Source organism: Salvelinus namaycush, chromosome 16, assembly GCF_016432855.1.
Source record: "Salvelinus namaycush isolate Seneca chromosome 16, SaNama_1.0, whole genome shotgun sequence".
NCBI classification, from domain to species: Eukaryota; Metazoa; Chordata; class Actinopteri; order Salmoniformes; family Salmonidae; genus Salvelinus; species Salvelinus namaycush.
In genome coordinates, this window is record NC_052322.1 from 15,958,689 (window position 1) to 15,983,390 (window position 24,702).

Here is a 24,702-nt window from a genome sequence, read left to right on the forward strand (position 1 = left end):
GTATATGGCTGAGCTGAGTTGAGCCGTGTGTTATTTTGTCAGATATTAAATATCCTGCCATTGGAGGCTATCGCTTGGCTACATTGGTATTTACATTTGATGACATTTTTTTGTCAATTTCGGTTAATAGCCTCTGTCACTCTGGTTGTTGAAGCTATCTGTTGTATGGTGAACTTGGACTTCATTGTTTATTTGCGAGTAAATCTGGCTTTGATAGCCAGTGCCTACAAAGCCACCAACCTCTACGTCACTGGCATAGCATACACTGGTACACGGACTTCATGTTCCCTGGACATGTTAGCCTACACGTAAGTAATGTTTTGCTTTTAACTAGGATTCAGACACACACACAAGCACACACGCTCGCATAAACACACACAAACACACATACAACAAACACACACCTTCTAAAAGAGTTGAGGTTTGAGAGCTGCCGTGTGCCTGAACTATCAGCTCTACTCTGAGTTTTAGCCATGTTTATTCATTCTATGTGTTACCTCTGGTTAACATTAGTGCAATGAAAACAGGGAAGAGGAAACATACATGGAAATGTACTGCATTGTGTAACATCAAAATACAGTATAACCACATGTTAAACCTAAACCACATTATAAATCAGGTACTTTGGGTCCTGGATGCTGATTGCCTGAAACAGCATTTCAGTCATGTGTATATCAGACAATATATTACGGGTATGATGCTAAAAAACTTGTTTACTGATCTATTTAGGTTGGTATCCAGTTTATAATAGCAATAAGGCACTACATGGGTTTGTGGTATGGCCAATATACCACACCCCCCCAGGCCTTATTGAATTAATTACAGCACATCTATAGAAGGCTATAGAAGGGAAAGACCACAGTCTGTGATTCTATGTTTATCACGCTAAAGAGCACAGGTAATATGTCTGCCTTTGAAAATAGGTATTCTGGCCTCAATGGGACCTGGTTAAATACATTTTAAATAAATAACTATTATAGTGTTGAATGTACTTACAGCACTCAATAGGATGGGAGGCGGTTTGCAGTGAGATGTGTTGCCCATTAGGTTGGGGTATATGCACACGGAACACTAGACGCACACGAGTGTTCTTTCGTCCGATGTCTGTCTCGCCCTTCCTCAGCTCAATATCAGCATTCCTGAGCTTCAGGATCCCAGCACAGTCGATTCTGTGAGATAGGAGGATTAACTACTGTAAACCCTGTACAGATACCCATGTGTTGCATTATGATCACATCTGATATGGTTAATGAGATCAGACCTGGGTTCAATTAGTATGAGTTTTATTTCAAAAACTTGATTGAGCATGCCTGGCACAGCCTCCCAAGTGACACAGTGGTCTAAGGCACTGCAACGCAGTGCTAGCTGTGCAACTAGAGTCCAGGCTCTGTCGCAGCCGGCCGCGACCGGGAGACCCATGGTGCGGCGCACAATTGGCCCAGCGTCGTCCGGGTTATGGGAGGGTTTGGCCGGCAGGGATGTCCTTGTCCCATCGTGCACTAGCGACTCCGGTGGCAGACTGGGAGCAGTGCACGCTTACAAAGTGTGAGCCAGGTGTACGGTGTTTCCTCCGAAACATTGGTGCTGCTGGCTTCCGGGTTAAGAGGGCATTGTGTCAAAAAGCAGTGCGGCTTGGTTGTGTTTCGGAGGACGCACGGCTCTCGACCTTCGCCTCTTCTGAGTCCGTTCGGGAGTTGCGGCGATGAGACAAGACTTTAACTACCAATTGGATACCACGAAATTGGGGAGAAAAAAATAGCATGCCTGGAAACAATGGAATATTCCCATCAGTTAAAATTCTTCCTGCTTATCTGGTGGCATTGGAGACAGGCTCAGTAAACAGGCTTAACGAGTTTGAAAGAAAACAAATACCGTTTGAACCAAAGTCTGCAAAGGACACTGCTTTGTATGGGTGGTGTTTGGCATAAAATCCCTACTCTAACTTCTCTCACATTGCTTTCATGTCGTTCTTGGGCTCCAGAGGGATCTCCAGGACTTTGGTGGAGTTGATGATCTTCTCGTAGCTGGTGGTGGTAACCGTCTTGCCCGTGATGCGGTGAACCTGGTAGAAAGCGTGGGGCTTCAGGATCCTCTCGTCTGCGGTCCCGATGAAGATCTGCAGGCCCAGTGGCTCCTTTCCCCTGTAGCCATGCAACTGGAAGAAACTCTAATAAATATTTATTTTTTTACATGAAGTCAAGATGTTCACACTTTTCATAATGTGTAATTTTTCAAGTTCCTATTCTGCCTGTTCTGCCCCCCCCCCCCCCCCTTATAATATATGCCCACCCATTGGTAGGTAACCAGTGTTTAATTGCATAGTTGAATTTATATAATGATTGGTATTTCTCATTATTTTGCCTATATGGTCATTCAATTTAATTTCAGCAAGCTATGACACCCACCATCTCAGATTGTCCTGAAAGGGTTTCTGTAGTTAAAAAATAAACAACATAAGCATTCCTGCAACATTATTTTGTTGAAAGACAATTTGCATCCAAATTGCCCATTTGAATTTATAGGATTCAAATACTATTCAATAAATATAACACGCAACATCCGATTTGAACCAAACCTCTTCTTAACAGTGATTAAGACTTGAGGAATCCAAATAAATGGTCAAGTCACCCACGGACCCCCCTGCCCCTAAACACACTAAGCCCACTCAAATGTCCAGTATCAGTTCCTTATGTTTTTGGCAAGTAGTACGAAGCCGTGGCTTGGAGTATTGTTTATTCATACTATGTAACGTATTCTCAGTGAATTTGTGGATTTTTCCCCCCCTGTTCAGAGAAATTAGCCATTGAAATAGCTTGCATATTTCCCGATAAATGAGTACAATTGCCAGATTTTGTCCAATAGATGATGATGTTCCTTCTACTGCCACACCATTTTATCAAATGTTGCTGGTTTCTTGTGTTTACTAAATGGGTCACAACATTTATGTTGCAACTTTGAGTAGAAAACCAATAGCTTTTGCTCATGATGAAAATAAATGGTGTGGTCATCCTCACAATTTATACCAGACCTCCATGAAAGCAATTCAGTTGTTCCTTCTCTTAGACTTAATCTGTGTCCAGGAAACCTGTGTGTGTGGTTTATTCCCATCCCAAAAAGTCTGGATTCTTGTTGAACAAGCAACAAGATTCTTGTTGAACAAGCAACAAGAGTCTTGTTGAACAAGCAACAAGAGTCTTGTTGAACAAGCAAACGATAAGGCTACAGCAGTGCTAAGGGTATTCAATGTTAAAATTCCCAAACATACACTGTATGGTGTTTTGCAATGGTAATGGACTTGGGTTGGATTTAATGGTAAAAAACAATAACAAAAGACTGCCATGCAATGGTTTATAATTGTGTTATTTTAATAGGAATGTCACAACAGTCACCAGCCCATTTCTCCATAAAATGTTTGGGATTGTAGGAAAAGTCTTAATTTGAGAATTCCAACATAGGGATAGCCCTCTCAGAGAGCTGCTATTTGTTGGACTATTCAAGGAGAGTTGGATGAGGCATTCATTGCTAAGAGAAGGACACATTTAATTGCTTTCATGGAGGACCGTGCTTCTACACCTGCATTGCTTGCTGTTTGGGGTTTTAGGCTGGGTTTCTGTACAGCACTTCGAGATATTAGCTGATGTACGAAGGGCTATATAAAATAAACTTGATTGATTGATTGACTGGCTTGACTTGTGAGGACACAATTCATTTTCATCTTGAGTAAAAGCTATTGGTTTTCTACAAACCATTGTTGTGATCCATTTAATAAACACAAGAGATCAGCAAAAGGGATAATAGGGTCGCAGTAGCAGGAATAGCAGCAAAATCTGGAACTTTCACACTAATTTATGGGGGGAAATGCAAGCTACTTCAATGGCTAATTTCTCTGAACAGGGGAAAAATCCCCACCAAATTCATTGAGAATAGATAACATAGTATGATTAAACTGTACTCCAAGCCGCAGCTTCATACAACTTGGAGTGGGATTTGGGGGGTCCATGGGTGGCTTTTGACCATTTATTTGGATTGCTCAATCATTGTTAAGAAGAGGTTTGGTCAAAATTGGATGTTGGGTACTATATTTATTAAAATATTATATGAATCCTATACATTTAAATTTACAATTTGGGGGCAATCAATTAGAGTTCAAATCATTTTTCACCAAAATAATGTTGCAGGCATGCTCATATTATTTGTTTCTAACTACAGAAACCAAAACCATTTCAGAACAATCTGAGATGGTGGGTGTCAAAATCCTCTTTCTTGTGCTTTTTGAGGGTGAATGACTCTATAATTACGTCTTCTTTGACAGTTTTCTGCTAACAGTTTTGGCTGAACATAAAGCTAACCCCCTGGTAGGTTACCTTAGCCTGGTGTAGCCTGGTGGGGTCACATGTGGCTCAGTTGGTAGAGCATGGCGCTAATGCCAGGGTTGTTGGTTCGATTACCATGTGGGACCAGTACAAAAAAATATATGAAAATGTATGCACTCACTACTCTAAGTTGTTCTGGATAAGTGTCTGCTAAATTACTTAGATGTTGGCTCAGCAGAAACACTCACTGCTGGAAACATTAGTATCCTCAACCTTGAATATCAGCTAGCAGCTGTTTGTTCTAAAGTAGCTGTCTTTGGAATTCAAAGGAGCTCCATAGGAATCACTATCATTCATTGGCATGCTTATTAGAATATGACTGCCTTAGTTTAGCCACATGTGCCACGGATACTTTCAAGACAAAAGAAAGACTAGGTCTACATTAATTCCAGTACTTCTACAGTGGAATGGTTTGGAGAATTAGAGGTGGCCACATAGTAAATACATGTTTATAACATGATGTAAAACTCCTAATCACAAATATTTATCAAAATCATTGCATACAATTGCAAAGTAGCTGTAGGCCTAGTTGTAGCCAATATTCAGATAAATAATCTAAATATGCTTGCAACCTTGTCAGACGTCTACACTTTACATAGTTCTCTTAACTCACCACTAAAACCCCCTGTCTGTCTTGCTCTCTCTCTCTCGCACACACACAACATTTTCAAGCTCATGACTTTTCAGACAGATAATTTTAGTTGCAAGTTCACGCATTGTGGTTTTTGCATGCTTCCTTCCGAGGTAGTCTCTGGTCTCTCCACTAATCTCTGTGTGTGTGTGTGAGTGGGTGTGTGTGTATGTGTATTTTACGACAGGTGAGAAGAGTATAGTGAGGGGGCAGAGTTTGGCTGAAAGAGGCATGGCAGAGATCACATCTCATCTAATTTCCTTGTTGCTCAGACAGACAGACAGACAGCAGAGAAACAGGCATGGGGGGACTGACTGAGAGAAAGAGGCAGATCCTAGGAAGCTGAGTAGTCTACAGCATATTGTCCTCTTTAAAATCAAGTGAGAATTACAATATTCACATTCACTGTTGTAGAACAGAGCTTTTTCACTGGTGAAACTCCTTACAACTGTTCAATGTAAGCAAAAACTATAGTGACATGAGTGGTCTTGAACACAGGTAGTTGAGTCTGACACAATGAGTAAAATAGAGGAATTCTATCTGAGAACAGGCCATCTGAGAAGCTGGTTGCTATGGTTGCAGTGAGTGAGTCAGAGCGAGTGGGACTAGGAAAATTAAAGTGGAGGGAGTTCAGAGTCTGGGACTGAGAGGGAGTAGTTTGGCCGCGCCTAGCCAGCCACGTGATCGGACGACACCAGGCACAGCTCACTGACCTCAAAGAGAGCCAGAAAATGGAAAGTGAGAAATGCTTAATTTCCACCCGGCCAGGTTCTGACAATCAACAACAACAAGTAAGCTTTCAAGAGGTTGCCTTGGAAACATTAGAATGCGAACTGAAAGTTCTATTTCCTACTTGTTTCCTAAATATATGGACGATGTGGAAATGCCTTCTATTATGTTCAGCTTAGAATAAACATGTAAAAAATAAAGTGATACTAACTCTATACAGCAAAACTTAACATTTCTTTCTTTTTTCATATGAGTATGCCTGAACTAAAGTTCACCACTCCTGTCTCCAGGGTACACTGGGGTAATGTGACCTGTGTGTAAATGGGCCAAAAAAAACTGCTTGTGGTTAAAACATTGGGCTGTGAGCGGCAAAGCAGCAGTGTATTTCTTGCAAGAAGACAAGTGTTCTCATGACACTTGATTTGAAACAATTAACACAAAAGCTGTTGCTCAGAGTAAATGAAGACAAAAACAATCATCTGCAAGGGGTTTACTGTAATATTGTCTGGAATTCAAGTCTGGGAGTTGACTTGACGAAACAGTAGCTGACATGCGTAAGATATCAGTGCACATTATAACTCATTTAAGTGAGTGTGGCAGGCTGCTAGGAAGAAGAGAAAGAGATAGACAGAGAAAGGGAAAGATAGAGAAAGGGAGATATATAGAGAGAAAGGGAGAGATAGAGAAAGGATGAGGTAAATAACATATACGGTAGAACGTACACAGTAACACACAGTAGTAATTTTCCTAAGCCAGGCCCTGGAACAGTAGTAGCATAGCTGTGTACTGACTAGAAAATACAATTACACACAACAGGCCTTCCTATTAGGGCTGTCCTACACTAAAAGGGGCTACCTAGAACCATAAAGGGTTCTTCACCTGTAGGAGAACTCTTTTGGTTCCAGGAAATGTATTATCCTTTTTGGTTCAAGGTAGATTCCTTTCACCAAAGGGTTCTTAAAAAGGTTATTTGAGGGTTCTTCATTGGGTGAAAAGATTCTACCAAGAACCAAAAAAGACTTCCATAAATCAACTTATTTTCTAACAGTGATACAGAGCCATTCCACTGGGGACACACTGATTAAATCAACGTTGTTTGCATGTCATTTCAATGAAATTAGGTTGAATTGAAGTCTGTGCCCAGTGGGATGCAGCGTACCTGGACAACAGGATGACCACCAGTGGGGGCTTTAACCGCGCCCCTGCTCCCCTCTGTCTCATAGTGGGCTCGGTGGTGGGGCTTGGGCTGCACGTCAACGTGGAGCTTGTACTGCTCTGTACGGCTGGGGACAGGCCATTCCAGAGGGGGCAGAGAAGACACTGGGATGCTAAAGGAAATAAGAGATGGGGGGAAAAGTATTAATTTGTCTTGTGCAACGATTAGGCTAGCTAAATTGTGGTTCCTAATGGGCTATGAAAGCTTGGTCATACAAATTAACAACTAAATCAGATTCATAATAAAACTGCACGATGCACCTATACAGTACAGGCTTCCTACACCATTCACCTGCAGAGGTTGGGGACCATCTGCTTGGTCCAGATGGGAGGGATCACAAAGAAGGATTCGGCCCCAGTTTTATTCTTAACATCCTGCTCACAGGACACCAGGTAGTTGACCTCCCTGTGGTTCTCTGGGTAGAAGGCATACGTCTGGTTGGCCGTCTTCACTATCTTGGTGGGGACCAGACCAGGCTGGACAGTGCCGTAGCCGTTCATGGCCTCAGCCAGACTGTTGGAGGTCCCATAGTGGGCCCCTGCGTTCTGTTGGGGATGCTCCTCATGGCCCCTATGGGGGGAGAGACTGCGGGAATAGATCCCGGTGATCAGGTTGGGGTTCCTGTACATGTCGTAGGTACGTTTGCCCTGTGGGGAAGCGGAGCGGGATCCTGGCCTGAGGGATGGGGAGGGCGAGCGGGGGCCGAGGCAGCCCTCCTCGGTGCGGGGGGAGGTGCCCGGGGAGGTGCGGGGGGAGCCGGTGTGGATGTTCTGGAAGCGGGGGCAGAGGTCCCCGGCCCCGGTCTGGCCACTACTAGGGGACACGCAGGGAGAGGCCCAGGGGGAGTAGCTCTCCGAGTGCCAGCTGGTGGAGGAGTTGCTGGAGGCTGGGCTCAAGCACTGGGGCTCGCGGTAGGCCAGGCTTTCGTGGCCCGGGACGGTCAGGGTGGGACGGGGGCTGATGTTCAGAGTGTGGTTCTGCAGGGAATCTCGTCCATCGCTGTAGTGCTCACGTGACGGTGTGATCTCGATCCTGGGGCTCAGGGCAATGCCCCCAAGCCTGGAGTGGTCCAGGTAGTTTTTGGCTTCCAGGTGCTCATAGCCAGAGAGGCTCTCTGGGTTGTGCTCACTACACTTAATGCTGTAGTGGGAAGCCTCCTCCTGGATGTAGGCCAGACCAGATGGAGGGCTGACTCTCTGTGAGGAGAGATTTGGCTCATCTACAGAAGGAGATAGGAAACAAGGAAGAGAAATCATTAGGAAAACACATGAAAGTACAACAAAATATATTATTTAGGAAAGGGATTGCCCATAGTCTGTAAAATAATTTCTCACTAAAGATATTCACTTTCCCCTGAAATCTCATATCTTACGAAACGTACATGTTTTCAATACACATGTTGAGTGCCACATTGAATTGAAATTCTGTGTTTATTGAATTAATCAAATAACCATTTAAAATAACCATATTGTTAATCATTTTTATTCAATCCCTTTGATCAGTTTGATTAACAATCATATAAAACAAAAGGCTTAGATTTGGAAAGTATTCACAAATCACATCAAAAGGGTCCTCCTTTTGTAACCATTAACCCATTATGTAAATAAAACAAAATGTCATGATGTTTTGTGGTTGGAAAGTGTGTTCAAACAAGCTCTACCAATGCACTGTAATCAACTTAACCAATTGCTTTATTCTTTGAGTTGAGTGAACTTCAGAAGGACAAGAATTTGAGCAAATGTGTTAAAGTTTGTTTAGTCAAAAAACTGCTCGAAGTGAGCTGAATTTGAACAAACTTGTTGAGTAAAATTACAACTTCATGTTTGATCAAAACCACAACCATCATTATCATATTTCCCAGCATGCTCTATTGCAGGTTGATTTTCAGAAATGTTTGTTTCAATACCTGTGTTTTTGCATGTACATTGATTGGTTGATTAATCTTATGCTACACAAACATAAATAACATACATTTTTCTAAACCAATCCAATCTGTTAATGGTTTGACCTATTGCACCCGTTGCTGAGATGGCCGTTCCAGTTAATATGATTTATGTAGCCTCAAACTGATCATTCCTACCTGGCCGGTCATTCTCAATGCCTGTTGTGAGTGATTGATAGTTCCAAACACATGGTGGCTATGTAATTGGGGAGGATGGGTTCAAAGTAATGGCTTGAATGTAATGTTATCAAACCCACTGGGCAGAAACTGGTTGAATCAATGTTGTTTCCATGTCATTTCAACCAAAAAATTATTTGTGATGTTGAATCAACATTGATAACTGATACCACTCCATTTATTCCATTCCAGCTATTATTGTGAGCTGTCCTCACCTCACCAGGCACCTGTGGGACGAATGGTTGGATATCCTCACTCTGGTTGATTCCAATAAAAAATATACATCACTTTGCAAGCCAGCATAATGTGGTGTGGCCTGTAAAGTAGTGATGGGAAGTTTGGCTCTTTTTATTGACTCTGATCTTTTCAACTCGTTTAGTCAAAATAACATTTAGTTCATTGGATTCAGTAATTCCCAGATCACGCAGGACCCACTACCGGTGGGTCCTGAGTAATTCTACAAGCCTCTCGCTCACCATAATTGTCTTATTGGAGCTGTCATTCGTGGCTGAGACTGTGTGCTTCAAACAATGTACATTTGTGATTGCTACTCACTGGGCACACCACGTAATTTCAACGTGGAGAATTGGTTCATATTTGGTTGATCAATGAGATTCCAACCTCAAAAAGACAGTCAAAAGTTTGTTGAATTCCCAATGAGTTATCACTATGTGTTCAACCATCTAAAAGCACAACCAAATTCCAATGGAAAATCAATGTCTGATTTTTGGTTTAGTTGTTACCTAAATGTGATATCACTGTGCTTTCAATAATTTTTTTTAATGGGAATACAATGTCAGATATTTTGTTTATTTTACAACAACTTAATGTGTTATCACTGTGCTTCATCTACTAGCACAACCAAATTACCTGGATTGATTATTTCAGTACATGGTGCAAGTTGTCAATGCCATTTGAGATTCTGCTCAGATTGTTCTATCAATTGTGAAGATCTCCACAGACCTGCGACATTTCCATGCTATCTTTAACATGCACACTTTCTATTATTACATAAGACATGTATTGTTACAGTAACCTCAAAATGTGTCCAGGGATGTGTTACTAATTTTAAAGATTAATAAATACTGTAAGATCGCCTTAACTTTAGGCCATTTACTGTATTACAAAAGTAATATTGAATTGTGTTTGGTTGACAACGCAACCAAATATCAACATTTAAAGAAGATGTATCTATTGCTTGGATAGTTCCATCTGAGCCACTGGCTTAATCCTATTCTTTAACTTTTATTTTAGGTTGAGATGGAGATCTGAATCCAAATGTATCATTAGTTGAATCATGAATCTAGAGTCAGTAAAAGGATTAGTTTAAAAAAACGAATTGTTCGAACTGCACATCAGTACTGTAAACCAGTAGGGAAACTTGAACCAGGAGTTTCAGACCACTGTGTTAGGATGTATCTAGGCCCTCAATGAAAGGCCATATGCAATGTATTGTCATAGAGTTTAATTGTAAAGATAACATATTCACTTAGACACTCACTTGGTGAAGGCTAAAGGCCTGAAAACCATTGTCTCTGTTGCTGATAAATACATTCATGAGTGGTAAGTACAATTCACTCAAAAGGCAAGGCACACTGGGAAATATGCAAATACGTTTTTTTTTTTTTTTAATCTGAAGTTGAATTGTATGGTCACCCAACCTAAAATTCTAAGTAGAATGACCATACAATTCAACTTGAGAATGTATGTTGGTTCAGCTATATGCCCAAATGTTGAGCCAACTCACAATCCTGTTGCAGCTGGTTGCCTTACAAATGAATCAACATCTTATTTTACAGTGCGATTATACAATGTATACAAACATGCATAAGAAATACAGGATCAATCGTATCATTTTTGTCAACGTTTTTATTTATGTTTAGTAATGACTACTAGAACTAGAAGTGGAAGAAAAATAACATTGTCAAAATTACTTCCTGTATATTTGTTTTCAATGACGCCAATGAATTAAACGTTTTTGAGAGCAGAACATAGTGTAAGAAGTAATTTGTCGTTAAAGTACTATAACGCATATAAAAGTTGAAAAGCGCGTGGGAGACTTGACAAACCTTGATCTTCCACGGGAAAGTTGTCGCAAGGTGGTTCGTATTCAAACAGGTAGTCAAACTCCAACTCATCTTGGCAGTTCACTTGACTCAGTTCCTCTTCCAACCCTAACTCACTAGGGTTTTTTCCGTCGTAAAACGAGTTCATCTGTCTTATTTACTCAGTTTAGTTATGAGAAAAACGAAAGGAAATATAGATCGTTTGTAGAATCAATGATGTTACGCTGGCTGTTGTCTTTATCCACTAAGGCCATGCGATGTCAGAGGCGTTGGAGGTGGAGAGACTATTTACTTGCTCGATTGACGCGATGATGCGACCCTGATGCATCAGTAAAACGCTTTGAAAAGAACGATCAGAATCTTAATAGTAGCTAAAGCTTCCTGTTTCAAACTTAACCGCATGGTGAGACAAGGCGTGTCTATTTCACAAAGTAAATAAATACGATGCAAGGTGTCAAAAACGGAGTGATCACGCCTCTCTATGATCACTGACAGAACAGTTGCAGGTGCACAACTTCATAGTGACGAGTTGCATCAGTGGTACAGTTGAAGTGCTGCTGCCCCCGGGTGTTTGGCACCAAGCAATTACGCATGACATATATAGGCTAGGTATCTTACTGTAAAGATATTGTGTCCAAGTAGGCTATAGTATACTGTAGGCTACTATTGTGCACAATATCTTTACAGTTTGAATTAAAAGTGACAGTAATTGCAGCATTTTCACCCACTCATGTTGTATCAATGAGTCAATACATTAAATGAATTATGAATTACTTTTTTTCTGTATTTTTTTTTGGGGGGGGGGGGTTACTGGTATGGTCTATGTTCTAATGAATACATTAATTAATTACTTTTAAACTTTTATAAACTACACAGAACAAAAATATAAACGCAACATGCAACGATTTCAAATATTTTACAGAGTTGCAGTTCATATAAGGAAATCAGTCAATTGAAATAAATTCATTAGGCCCTAATCATGGATTTCACATGACTGTGAATACAGATATGCATCTGTTGGTCACAGATATCTTAAAAAAAGGTAGGGCATGGATCAGAAAACCAGTCAGTATCTGGTGTGACCACCATTTGCCTCATGCAGCACGACACCTTCGCATAGAGTAGATCAGGCTGTTGATTGTGGCCTGTGGAATGTTGTCCCATTCCTCTTCAATGGCTTTTTGAAGTTGCTGTATATTGGCAGGAACTGGAAAACACACGTTGATCCAGAGCATCCCAAACATGCTCATTGGGTTACATGTCTGGTGAGTATGCAGGCCATGGAAGAACTGGGACATTTTCAGCTTCCAGGAATTGTGTACAGATCCTTGCGACAAGGGGCCGTGCATTATCATGCTGAAACATGAGGTGATGGCGGCGGATGAATGGCACAACAATGTGCCTCAGGAACTCCTCACGGCGCCTCTGTTTATTCAAATTGCCATTGATAAAATGCAATTTTGTTCGTTGTCAGTAGCTTATGCCTGCCCATACCATAACCCCACCGCCACCATGGGGCACCCTGTTCACATCAGCAAACCGCTCGGGCACAGATTGCCATACACGCTTACAAGGACAAGGGGAACTGAAATTGTATTTTATTTGATCCTTGATTAGCACATTGATTCTTCTCTGAGATGCTTTATGAATATGGGCCCTGAAATACATTGAATTGAGAGAGCTAGCCTGCTGGTCCCAGGTCAGTTTGTGCTTTGGCATGACAATGAACATATAAGATTGTAAAACAGCACAGACAGATCTAGCTAGGAATTGACAGATTACCGTAATTTAAACCTTAATCTGTGCTCCTTCGTGTCTAAACAAGTGGAACAAGCTTAAGACCATGTGTAGTTATTACATTTGTAAACCCTACTGTATCAGCTATAACAACCATTGTAAAGTTATAGCGTTATAATAACATCTTGTTATAACCCCATACCACAATAGGTACATTGTGAAAGTTTAGGCCTACAGCAAAAGTAGGACATATGTCTGGGAGGGTCCTAATTGTTCCTAACAGGAATACCTGAACAAGAGTACCATGCTAAAATGAGGTGCACCCTAATAATGCCTTGATAGCAGAAATGTGTAAAAAGTTTTTTTTTAACGAGCCTACACATTTTTATAATTTATGACATCAGATCTGCTTCAACCGAAATCTGTTTAGCTGATTTTTTGACGGTGTGGGAGGAGGAATTGCGTAAAGCTGTCAAATCCACAAGCTGCTCCGGAATTATACTGCCATGTCTGCACGGAGTAGCATTGAGATAAATCCCATGCAGCCTTGTTTACAAGTTCGAACACTGAGATGTGATGTGAGATGTAAATCTACACATCATTTTATTTAATTATTTCCCATTTGATCGTCATTATTTCTATATAGCCTACACTTTCTCGTCGTGAACTTCTAACGCGAGTGGGATGGGTATGGCTTCGAGACAGCTATTACACGAGCAGCTGCTCACCGATTTGACAGCTCCGTCCAAAGCAGTTCCACCTCTCGACACCGCCAAAACATCAGCTACGCAGGTTTAATCAAGTCCTTAACCCTCCCAAATCAAACTGTTCAATAGCCATACACATCTTGCCTTGGTATTGTCAACATAGAAGATGAACTCCCCAGGACGCACTGAGCGCGTGCACATGTCAGTCACAATTTATAATGCTAATGTTTTATCATGTCCGATCCCATAGGCTTTACGTAACGGATAACAATGCCTATTATAAATCTTATATTGTTAGTATGCATTTTGATACCTTACTGCTCATTATAGATTACAGTCATGAATGTTTTATTTTAATAGTTATACATGTAAATGTAATCTACTACAACCTGAAGGCTAATTTTCATGTGACTACAATGACGTAAAGTCTACCACTACAGTAGCGTAGCCTACCTTACATAGCGCTAGCGTTCCCCTCGCCGCTGTCCAGTGCATGTAGGCAAATAGCGGAATCCCCATGGTATAAACTGATCAACTCATGTGCATCAGTTAGATACCCAAACCACTAACTGACTGTCCAGATATACCACACACGATATACAACTACACAGTCAATATACCATATTTTGTGGATTATACAATGTAAAATTATATATCAACACATGTCTAGGACTAGGCTACTCGAAAATCAATAGGGTTGATAAATTACCAGATTATCACAATTCAGCACGCGGCATCCATACCTTGATCCATCGACCTCATGGTGTGGTACTGTGCCAGTCTCCAAGATTCTCTAAACATTTGAAAATAAAGTTAAAAATATATATAAAAATAAAAAACTATTCTCCTATCATAGCAGTAGAAACCCACTTGCATAAAACAAAGGCAATATAAAAATGAAATATTAGACTTCCAATACTCCTTTATAAATTCAAAAACATGGAGCTAAAATAGACTCCAGCAAGCTATGGTTATGGTTTGAACTTCTTTTCCTTGCTCTAAGGATTACTTGAGTATCAAGAGCGGCTTCCTTCCCCGCTCTGGGTGTTTATAATGGTCCAATGCTGTAAAATAACGGGATTCCCTCAGTGTTTCCTCCTGTTTATGCGCTTTGCCATGGAAACCTGGAGCGGCTCCATCTCGGAGACTCAGGGCTTTCCTGCAAAGCCCACACTCAGGAATCCATGACGTCTCCGGCTCCTGCGCCAAGGCATTTCTGTGGCTTCTCGCAGACAGTGGCACACAAGAACTTCATTGTAGGGATGTGAAAAAACGACTGCAGGACAGGGGCTAAAAAAATTAAAACAGTAGGCCTATGTATACTATATACAGTAGTACATAACTTTTTTAGGCTACAAAGTTTTAATGTTTGCTGGTCACGTTACTGTAACTTGTGCCTTAACTGAGTTTTAAAAATCAGCAGTAGTTCTAGGTAGAGGTCTTCGCAGGTCAAAATAGTTGGACCTAGACCCGAACAGACTCGAGGGCAATCAGACCCGGACCCGAACGACCCTACAACCAGAGCTAGACCCGATCTAGATCAGACCTGATTGGACCCAGTGACATTTTTTTAAATTATCAGCCAAGTTGTTCTTCTGGTTAACGAATAGGTCTTTATATATTGTCTAAGCCTTCTATAAGTCAATAAATTCCCTGTATTTGTAACGCTCGTCGGTGGAAGGAAGAGTGGACCAAAGTGCAGCGTGGAAAGTGTTCATGATCTTTATTTATCAAGAAACACTCAAACAAAAATAACAAATCGAAAGGGAACAGTTCCGTCAGGCACAGACACTAACAGAAAATAACTACCCACAAATTAAAGAGGGAAAAAGGACTGCCTAAGTATGATTCCCAATTAGAGACAACGATAGACAGCTGCCTCTGATTGGGAACCACACTCGGCCAAAAACATAGAAATAGAAAACATAGAAATAAAGAAACTAGAATGCCCACCCTAGTCACACCCTGTCCTAACCAAAATAGAAAATAAAAACCTCTCTATGGCCAGGGCGTGACAGTATTAGCATAAAATAAATATTCCAAATTCTAAGCAGTGCTGTGGTCGGGTCCACTCGGGTCTATCAGCTGTAGTTACATAGACCCCATTGCCATGGGAAGTAGCAGTGTGGAGGGTGCTGCAGCACCCCCTGAAAAATCAGAATAAAAAAATTATAATTCAAATTTGAAAAATGTGTGCACTGGGCCTTTACTAGTCCTGTATTAGCAGACCGATTTAGCCATCTGTAGCGTCCCATCTTCCCGCCGCTATCATAGACCCGAGAGCTGATGACAATCAAACAGAAACCGACACAGACCAGAGGGGAAAGTTTGAATTTTGGACCTGGTCCCAGATCGGGTCTCGGGTATTCGGGTTCGGTCGGACCCGTGAAGACCTCTAGTCCGAGGCTTCCCAAAAACTGGATGAATCAACGTTGTTTCCACGTCATTTCAACCAAATTAATCAATGTGATGAAGTTGAATCAACGTGGAAAACTGATTGGATTTGCAAAAACGTAATCAACGTCAGGGTATTTTGTCTTTTTTTCCACCCAACTTAAATCCAATGACATGGTGAAATGTTTTGTTGATTTCACATTAGTTGACAACTCAACCAAATGTAAATCCAAACAAGACATTAAACTGACGTCTGTGCCCAGTGGGTTATGCCTTCAATTCAGTCTGGTTGAATGGACTGCTTGCCCTGTTGAACATGCTATGTTTTCTATTGGACACTTGCTGTTAATAAGTTGTATAAGTTGTAGTCTTGACATTACAAATGAGGCAATATAAGGCAAAAGAAGTATGAAATCATAGACAGCTAAATTGACTCCAGCAAAAATTTCCATTGCAAATAAATGTGGCATAAGTTCCCAATGGAAAGCATCTTACAAAAACCGGAATATTATTTATAACAGCTATATAAAAAGAAAGATTGAACTTTTACAAAACATAGACAATTCACAGGCACTTGACAGATTTATTACATACATTTCCCCTATGATAGCATATTTCATTTAAGAACAAGGCCCTATACTGGCTTCTATGCCAATGGTCAACAATGGCATGTCATTGTTTGGATTGGATGGGATTTTGGCAACACAGTCAGCTCCAGGGGCATTGTCCTTTTATGGACTTTTATTCTGTACATTTGCTACTGTAAGTCTATTCACACTCAATACACAGTTACACACACTGCCAATGAATCACATAATAAAGGTCTAACTGATGCATTTATCTTGGAAAGGTCTGTTTAAGTCATGGAGACCAGGTAACTCAAACCAATAAATGTTTCAACCTAATTCAGCGCATTAACAAGTTCACTGTGGTGCCCAGTGGAGGAAGCTGAGGAATGGGACATACAGAGAAGCCAAGGTAAGCTTAGTGGACATAAGTTACAACAACATGCAGGTCTGTATCAGCCCTTACTCTCTTGCACACGTCTGTAGCTTGATTCCTAGGCTACATGATACAAAGATAGCTGACTAGATGTAATAGTGCCTTGTAACAGGATGCACCCAGAGTATATGGAACTTGTGGATGGATTACCATTCACTCATATGGTTCATATATAGGCTAATGTAGTAGTGTATAGCTCTGGGAGGACTCACTTGCCACCATGTTCCTGTACATGAACTCCACCAGTACATTTATGGTCTCTCGGGCACACTTTCAATTGCCAAATGTAACTCCTTTTCCACACTCTATAATGACCTATGGAGGCATTCAGAAAGCTTTTAAAGTTCTTGTTCCGTTAAAGTGGGACTTCCAAGTATCTTTACACCCAATGGTGGTATGCGTTGTACATTGTCGACAATTAAGCTACTGATTCAGTGCTGACATCAGTGACGTGAGCAGCAGAGCTATCCATAGGAAAATCTGTGTACTATAAGGGGCATAATCAGGGATCTGGTTCGAGTTTTGACATGGGTTTAGATGGGTGACTGAAAGGATTTGGGTGGTAGACCCAGACTATCGGGTGAACTAAGTGCCTGCAGTCAGTGACTGTGCTGTAAACCACACAATTCAGAGCATACATTTTGGGAGTAGCCTAACTCTTCGACCATCCGAGTTAAATCCCTTGTCTACCAGATGGAAATTCCTCCACTGTTACGTGACTCTTATGTAACTCAAGTTATGAATGAGTAAATTAATAAGGCATACGTTTGAGAAGGGAAAACTGACTAAGCCTGTCCAGACGGCCGATTTTGCACTTCCGTTTTTTGCCATTAGAACCCACTTTTTCCAAGTTCATGCAGGATTTTCCATCACTGTAAACCAGCTAATTTAGGGAGCGTTGTCTGGGTTATAGCATTACCCCATTTAGTTTTCCTAGTGCAACATGTGTGTTTCAGTTTTTAAACTAGTGGAGCAGTGGAACTTTGAGATGGCACATTATAATCATGTCTCATGGAAAGCTTTCGAAGGAAATTCAGACGGCTAAAGGGATGTGTAGACATTTGACTCCATTTTAGTTTCTCCCTAAGAAATCCATAATGAAATTGTCTTATTAAAGGTAGACTCAGCAATATGACTTCATCATCGACAAGACTTCTTGCTTACGGACATCAACAACAACAAAATTCCAATCTTCCAAGACTGCCAGCACCCCTTCCCCTCCAATATTGGCAGATTAGAATTGTGTTATTGATTTCTGTAAGCAGCGAGTCGCCCCAAATATGATGATGTCATATTGCTGAGTCTACCTTTAACGTGTTACTTATAGAATTAGGAATTAGAATACTAATAATTACTAGTAATTTAATAATATCTCTATGGTGGTACTGCTGTCTTGTCTTGAGCTTCATTATTTACATAGTTGTAGTGTGTAGCACATTACAATTTACACTATATAGATGTTGTACTAACCAGTAGAGAAGGCTCTTGTCAAATATCCACATTCCTAATTCATTTAGATTTATGTTTGGACTTCCTGTTCCCTGTTTCAGCCAGTGTTTAGAACTTAATTCCTTAAACATTCTAAAGTTCTATAAAAAAACATTCCAAGTTATTCATGTTGCTGCTTTGACAGAACACTAGGTAATGGAACTGAATTAAAATGCTTGGATAGTAGAACCGGGCAGTATATTATGTCATGTGTAATAAGGAATCCTGTTTTGGTTCTGCCACAGCTTGTCAACTCTGGAAAACATTTCCTTTCTTCTTTTTCCAACTCAATGAACTAATACATTCCGTATCAGTATGGAAACTACATGTCCACATCAGATGAAACAATCCACTTATGTAATAGGAGTTTGATCGATACTCTGTTTGTTTAACACATTTCTCTGCTTTAGTCCACTGGAAAATAAAGTTACATAGCCCATGGATTTTTCCCCTCTTGATCACAGGCAGCGTTATGAAATCCCATGAAACAATATCCCCCCAGAAGACACTATTCACTGTCGTAGTACCAAGTTTCCAATCCTAACTCATACTGTAACTCTGACATCCTTCTATCACCCATTCATTAGAAATGCAGAGGGATGCAGAGGGATGACATGTTTCTCTGTTTGTTTCCACGGTAGCCAGGTGTGGAGTTCTTTGGATCAATGGTGAGACTTCTTTATTCAGTGGTACATGATCGAGAATAAGCAGCCAGAAACCAACCATTCAGTCACCTCTGTGCTGTGCCCTGTGCCACTCAGGCCCACGGGAGACACCTGGGACCTGGAACTGTCTATCCACCCAGCACCTGAATAACAATAACCTCTGACCCGTATAAGAATAGCTGCATCTCCTACTTGTAGTACAGTACTACTTCTACAAAGATGGTGGATAAATGAAGATAGTTCCCTCAGGCTCTTCCATAGACACCAATGCGACAGCAGTCTGCTAAGTCCATTGACTTCCATTGAAACAGGTGTTATAGAAGATTACAATAGGAGGGAAAATACAACAGCCCATCCTTCGCAGTAGTAGTAGGTGCTTAGACCAATCAAAGCATTCCAGTCCTCCCAGGCTATAAATAGCTGTTGAAAATTGTGTGTGCATGCTCAGCACACTTTCCTATGGTGTGTCATCACCAAAATCCTTTGTTTACACTAGGCGAAATAGAACATGTAGTAGATTGAAGTGCATTGACTGGTTTGTCAGAATCTGCCACTTTTGATTTATCCCCACAGTACTGCAAATAGGGTTTGACATATTTCAAACGAGCTTGGTCGTCCTTCTAATAAAAATGTTTATTTATTACAATTATTATTATGCAACTAGCTTCACATCATTGTTTACATGTATTGACCTAAGCCAAAGGAGTTCCTTAGCTTAATATAGTAATTAAAAAGACATTGAAATACAACTGACCCTAACAAACTGTCTTTCTCTGTAGATGACTCCCTGATACCAGGAGTCATATTGGGGACTCGCTATCTCTCCTCTTTTGATTAAATTGTAGCTTTGGCAATGCTCCAATGAGGGGCTCTGTTGAATGCTTGAAGCTCAGATGAAATAGTTCTAGGGGGCATTGCTATTGATTCTGAGGTGGAATTTCAGTTTTCATGTGGCTGATTAACTTAAATTGTTTTTTAAAAATGGCATAACCTACGCATGTGGGCCATGGAACAAGAAAAAGTTGGACGGAGGAGCAGGATTTTATTATGAACATACAGTAGTGTGGGGCTTGAATCCACGTTTTACTGGTTGGACTGAGGCTTGGTTCCAACAAACAATTTCTTGAAATCTTGGGAGCTTCAATACATTTTAGCTTGTGCATGTTCTAACTTGGTGTGAGATTCAAGTAATATTTGCTAAGATAGATTTTTCGTAAAAAAGATAAACTGAAAAATGTATTTTATACTAACTGTACTTTATCAGATTTAATAAATCCCATATAACTCCCTATCATGATACAATCCCTTTCTGACATTAGATGGTCAAAGAGACAGGGCATAGACTCACCCTTCCACACTGAAGGCTACAGGATGTGATTGTCAGAAAGTGTGGTTGACTGTTTGAGGAGAGCAGCTTTTATTGAGTGTCAGGGACTCCCTCCTCTGGTGAAAATGAGACACACACTGATTTCCTCTACAATAAAGGAAAGCAAAGGGAAAGGGGGATACCTAGTCAGTTGTACAACTGAATGCCTTCAACTGAAATGTGTCTTCTGCATTTTACCCAACCCCTCTGAATCAGAGGTGCGGGGGGCTGCCATAATCGACATCCACGTCTTCGGCGCCCGGGGAACAGTGCGTTAACTGCCTTGCTCAGGGGCAGAACGACAGATTTTTACCTTGTCAGCTCGGGGATTCGATCCAGCAACCTTTCGGTTACTGGCCCAACACTCTAACACAGTACAGCCTCAGTCCAGTCTGAGTATACTATAGGCCTAGTTTTACTGGAGGAATTGTTGTTCTTCTGTACCAAAACCAAGCACTTAAATTAACTCACACAAAGCTAAACATATCAGAAAAAATTACTACAAAAAAGTATTTTAGAGAAATGACAACAGTTCAGTAACTAGAAAGGAAAACATGATTTATTTTATCACCACCAATATTCACAATTCAACACGATCCTCCCTTTTTGTTCTGCTAACTAGAGTGCAATTGTACCAACACAAAATGATCAAGGTTAATAAATTAAACAGGTTATTTACAATTATGCAAGACACAATACTTAAAAAAACAAAACTTCAAAACAGTCAAATAATGTAGTGTCATTCTACCACAATTGATGGTATGAAACCTCCAAAATCCACATAAGAAAAAAGTACAGCTGTCAGTTTTAACAAAATTTCCTTGCAAAAAAAAGCATGACAAATTCAAAGGGTTTGAATAATGTTTGAAACGTCACCTAAAATAAGGAAAGATGAAGAGTAGGTCACAAAATACAAAATGCCTGTAATTCCAGCTGAACAAGAAAAACAGTGAATTAGTAGTTATGACACCCTGTATGTACTCTGACACAAATGATTCACTAATCCTAACAGTAACCCCGTCATGGTATTAGTCTACATCTTTATAGTACATTAGCGAAAATAATATAAAAATGGGGACATTAGCCTACAACACAATGTAATTATTTACACTTTTTTGTACCAGTCGTCTCTCTTTCCTCTCTCCTCCTCTTCCCTCTCTCCTCCTCTTCCCGAGGAATAGTATGTGAGGAATTCATTACATATTTTTCTTTAAAATGTGCACTAATACCTATTGAAAATCAACACATTCTACTGGGCCATTCACTCTGTGCAGGTGAAAATTGTTATCTTCTATTCCAGACATGTCTGTGAGAAGAGAAGAAATGGGAATTGTGGGGGCTCAGCTCTGGGTGAGGGGAGAGGGCAGACGGAGTGGTCAGAGTATTTTCAGCTATGGCTTGAATTGGCTTCATGTCACAACTAAAGTGAATCATGCAATGATACAGTGTGGCAAGAACTGGCGTCAGGAGTGGGCAGTGACCACGTGACAGGGTAGCCTACAGACTCCCTGGCCTAGCGGACACACGGCTAGTCTGACGGCCAATGTGGAACATATGGCTTGGCTACAAATAGCATCCAGTTAGTGGCTGAATATTGACCATGCTCTTCAGTTTAGACACAATCTATTTTACCAAATGTACAAAATGACAAAGACACAGCTTTTGACATCTGAGACAGTGGGTCATCATGCTATATTAAAGAACCAAGCCACCTCCACTTGGCTGGGTTATAGTCGTTGGGTGACGCACAAACACATACACAAACAGAATTTGATCAGAGGTTCATCTCTAAGCCCCAGAACTGTTAACATAAAATCCTTGAGAAAAAAAGTCCTTGAGAAACGCTCCTTCAATACCAGTGTTCTCCATTAACAGAATGTGCCATAAAAAACACTTGAATTTGAAATACAACTATTATGCTGTTGTAAAAAAAAAGTGGATATTAAAACATTTAATTCCAGTGTATTTCACACTATATTTCCAATGGAACTACAATGATTACTCTTATAATGTACAATTTAAACATAATTACCAATTCAATGCATTTCAGACTGACAAGCTTGTGTTGTTTTTTTATGGAAGTACTGTATGTTAGTCAAATCCAATCAAGTGTTCCTTGTTAGTTCTCTAGGCCCGATGTTTAGATACCAAACCTGATCTTAATCATGGACTCATTAACAATATAGAAGTACACAGCCCTCTGTTAGTTCATTATGGCACATACTTCCTGATGGTTTTCACACATTTTAGACCTGTGACCATGATAAAACACAGAATTCCGGTTACGGTAACCACCAATCCAATCCAGTCTGGAAACACTCAGTCATACTTGTCAGTCTTTACATCTAAACAGGGGAAATATTGTAGACTTACACAACAACTTTCTCTCTTCTCAAATGAAACATGTTTTTCTTCTCACACCATCTCTTCCAATTGCACATGAACATTTAAGAATAAATTAAAGGGGAAGGGAACCCTTTAGGTTCTTATAAAGCGCAGGCTCTGTTAGATGAGAGGTAGGGAGGTGTGCGAGCAGAGATCTCTCTCCTCCCTATGCACAGAAGCAGGGCTCTCTAGGAGGTGAGCTTTGAGTAGTTGGGCGGTGAGAAGCGTCTGCGCAGATACTTGAGGATGTAGAGGGGCAGACAGCTCACCAGGGTGATGACCGTCACCTTCCACAGGAACGACAGCGTGGCGATGAAATATACATCTAGAAACAGCCAAGGAAACAGAGGGCAGGATGGTGGGTCATTTAAACAAATATGTTTTTTATATGAGGAATTGAGTAAGTATGACTTAATGTAATCAGGTTAGTATGACTACTGTTTGTATTTCAGTTGCCACTACTCAGTTAATTTAGTGACTAGGGGGGAGACCTAGCAGGGAGACCTAGCAACTAAATATATGGCAGATGAGGGAAATGGCTTGCCATGTAATTGACGTATATTCAAGCTGTTCCATTCAGGGAAATGATGTACCTTTGGTGTCACTTGTGACTTTAAAAAGTTAAAATTGCCTCTCTTTTACAAAAGAGGAAGACGAGAAGGGCACTTTTGACCATGTTCAAGTCATAATGCTCAGTGGTCTGAAACTGACCTTCACACCCCACATAAAGGCTTAAAGTAGCGTTTGGAAAAAGCAAATAGATACTGTGGAGTAAATGATCAGAATCTATACAACTACTGCATTTGTACACAGCCAGCCTAAGAAACCAAATCTGATTTTCTTTCTACAGTTGAAGTCGGAAGTTTACATTCGCTTAGGTTGGAGTCATTAAAAATCATTTTTCAACCACTCCACAAATTTCTTGTTAACAAAATAGTTTTGGCAAGTCGGTTAGGACATCTACTTTGTGCATGACAAGTAATTTCTCCAACAATTGTTTACAGATTATTTCACCTATAATTCACAGCATCACAATTCCAGTGGGTCAGAAGTTTACATACACTAAGTTGACTGTGCCTTTAAACAGCTTGTAAAATTCCAGAAAATGATGTCATGGCTTTAGAAGCTTCTGATAGGCTAATTGACATCATTTGAGTCAATTGGAGGTGTACCTGTGGATGCATTTCAAGGCCTACCTTCAAACTTTGCTTGACATCATGGGGAAATCAAAAGAAAAAAGAAAGATCAGCCAAGACCTAAGAAAATAAATTGTAGACCTCCACAAGTCTGGAGCAATTTCCAAACTCCTGAAGGTACCATGTTCATCTGTACAAACAATAGTACTCAAGTATAATCACCATGGGACTACGCAGCCATCATACGTGTTCTGTCTCCTAGAGATGAACGTACTTTGGTGCAAATCAATCGAAAAGTGCAAATCAATCCCAGAACAACAGCAAAGGACCTTGTGAAGATGCTTGAGGAAACAGGTACAAAAGTATCTATATCCACAGTAAAACGAGTCCTATATCAACATAACCTGAAAGGCCGCTCAGCAAGGAAGATGCCACTGCTCCAAAACCGCCATAAAAAAGCCAGACTACGGTTTGCAACTGCACATGGTAACAAAGATTGTACTTTTTGGAGAAATGTCCTCTGGTCTCATGAAACAAAAATATAACTGTTTGGCCATAATGACCATCGTTATGTTTGGAGGTAAAAGAGGGATGCTTGCAAGCCGAAGAACACCATCTCAAACGTGAAGCATGGGGGTGGCAGCATCATGATGTGGGGGTGCTTTGCTGCAGGAGGGACTGGTGCACT

At 40.6% G+C, this 24,702-nt stretch overlaps 2 protein-coding genes across 2 annotated transcripts in view; both read right to left on the bottom strand.

The window, feature by feature from the left end:
* Window positions 1–11,282, bottom strand: part of LOC120061102 (nuclear factor of activated T-cells, cytoplasmic 2-like) — an 88,275-nt gene extending 76,993 nt beyond the window's left edge. Inside the window, exons 1-5 of the mRNA XM_039010651.1 lie at window positions 11,138–11,282; window positions 7,241–8,168; window positions 6,893–7,061; window positions 1,953–2,155; window positions 997–1,169 (exon numbers count right to left, since the gene is read on the bottom strand). Of these exons, the coding sequence (XP_038866579.1) occupies window positions 997–1,169; window positions 1,953–2,155; window positions 6,893–7,061; window positions 7,241–8,168; window positions 11,138–11,282 (1,618 nt within the window). The remainder of the gene's footprint in view (window positions 1–996; window positions 1,170–1,952; window positions 2,156–6,892; window positions 7,062–7,240; window positions 8,169–11,137) is intronic.
* A 9,748-nt stretch (window positions 11,283–21,030) lies between these two features.
* The window catches only part of LOC120061079 (probable phospholipid-transporting ATPase IIA), a 41,307-nt gene continuing 37,635 nt past the window's right edge, over window positions 21,031–24,702 (bottom strand). Inside the window, exon 28 of the mRNA XM_039010601.1 lies at window positions 21,031–23,203. Coding sequence (XP_038866529.1) covers window positions 23,067–23,203 — 137 coding nt within the window. The 3' untranslated portion in view covers window positions 21,031–23,066. The remainder of the gene's footprint in view (window positions 23,204–24,702) is intronic.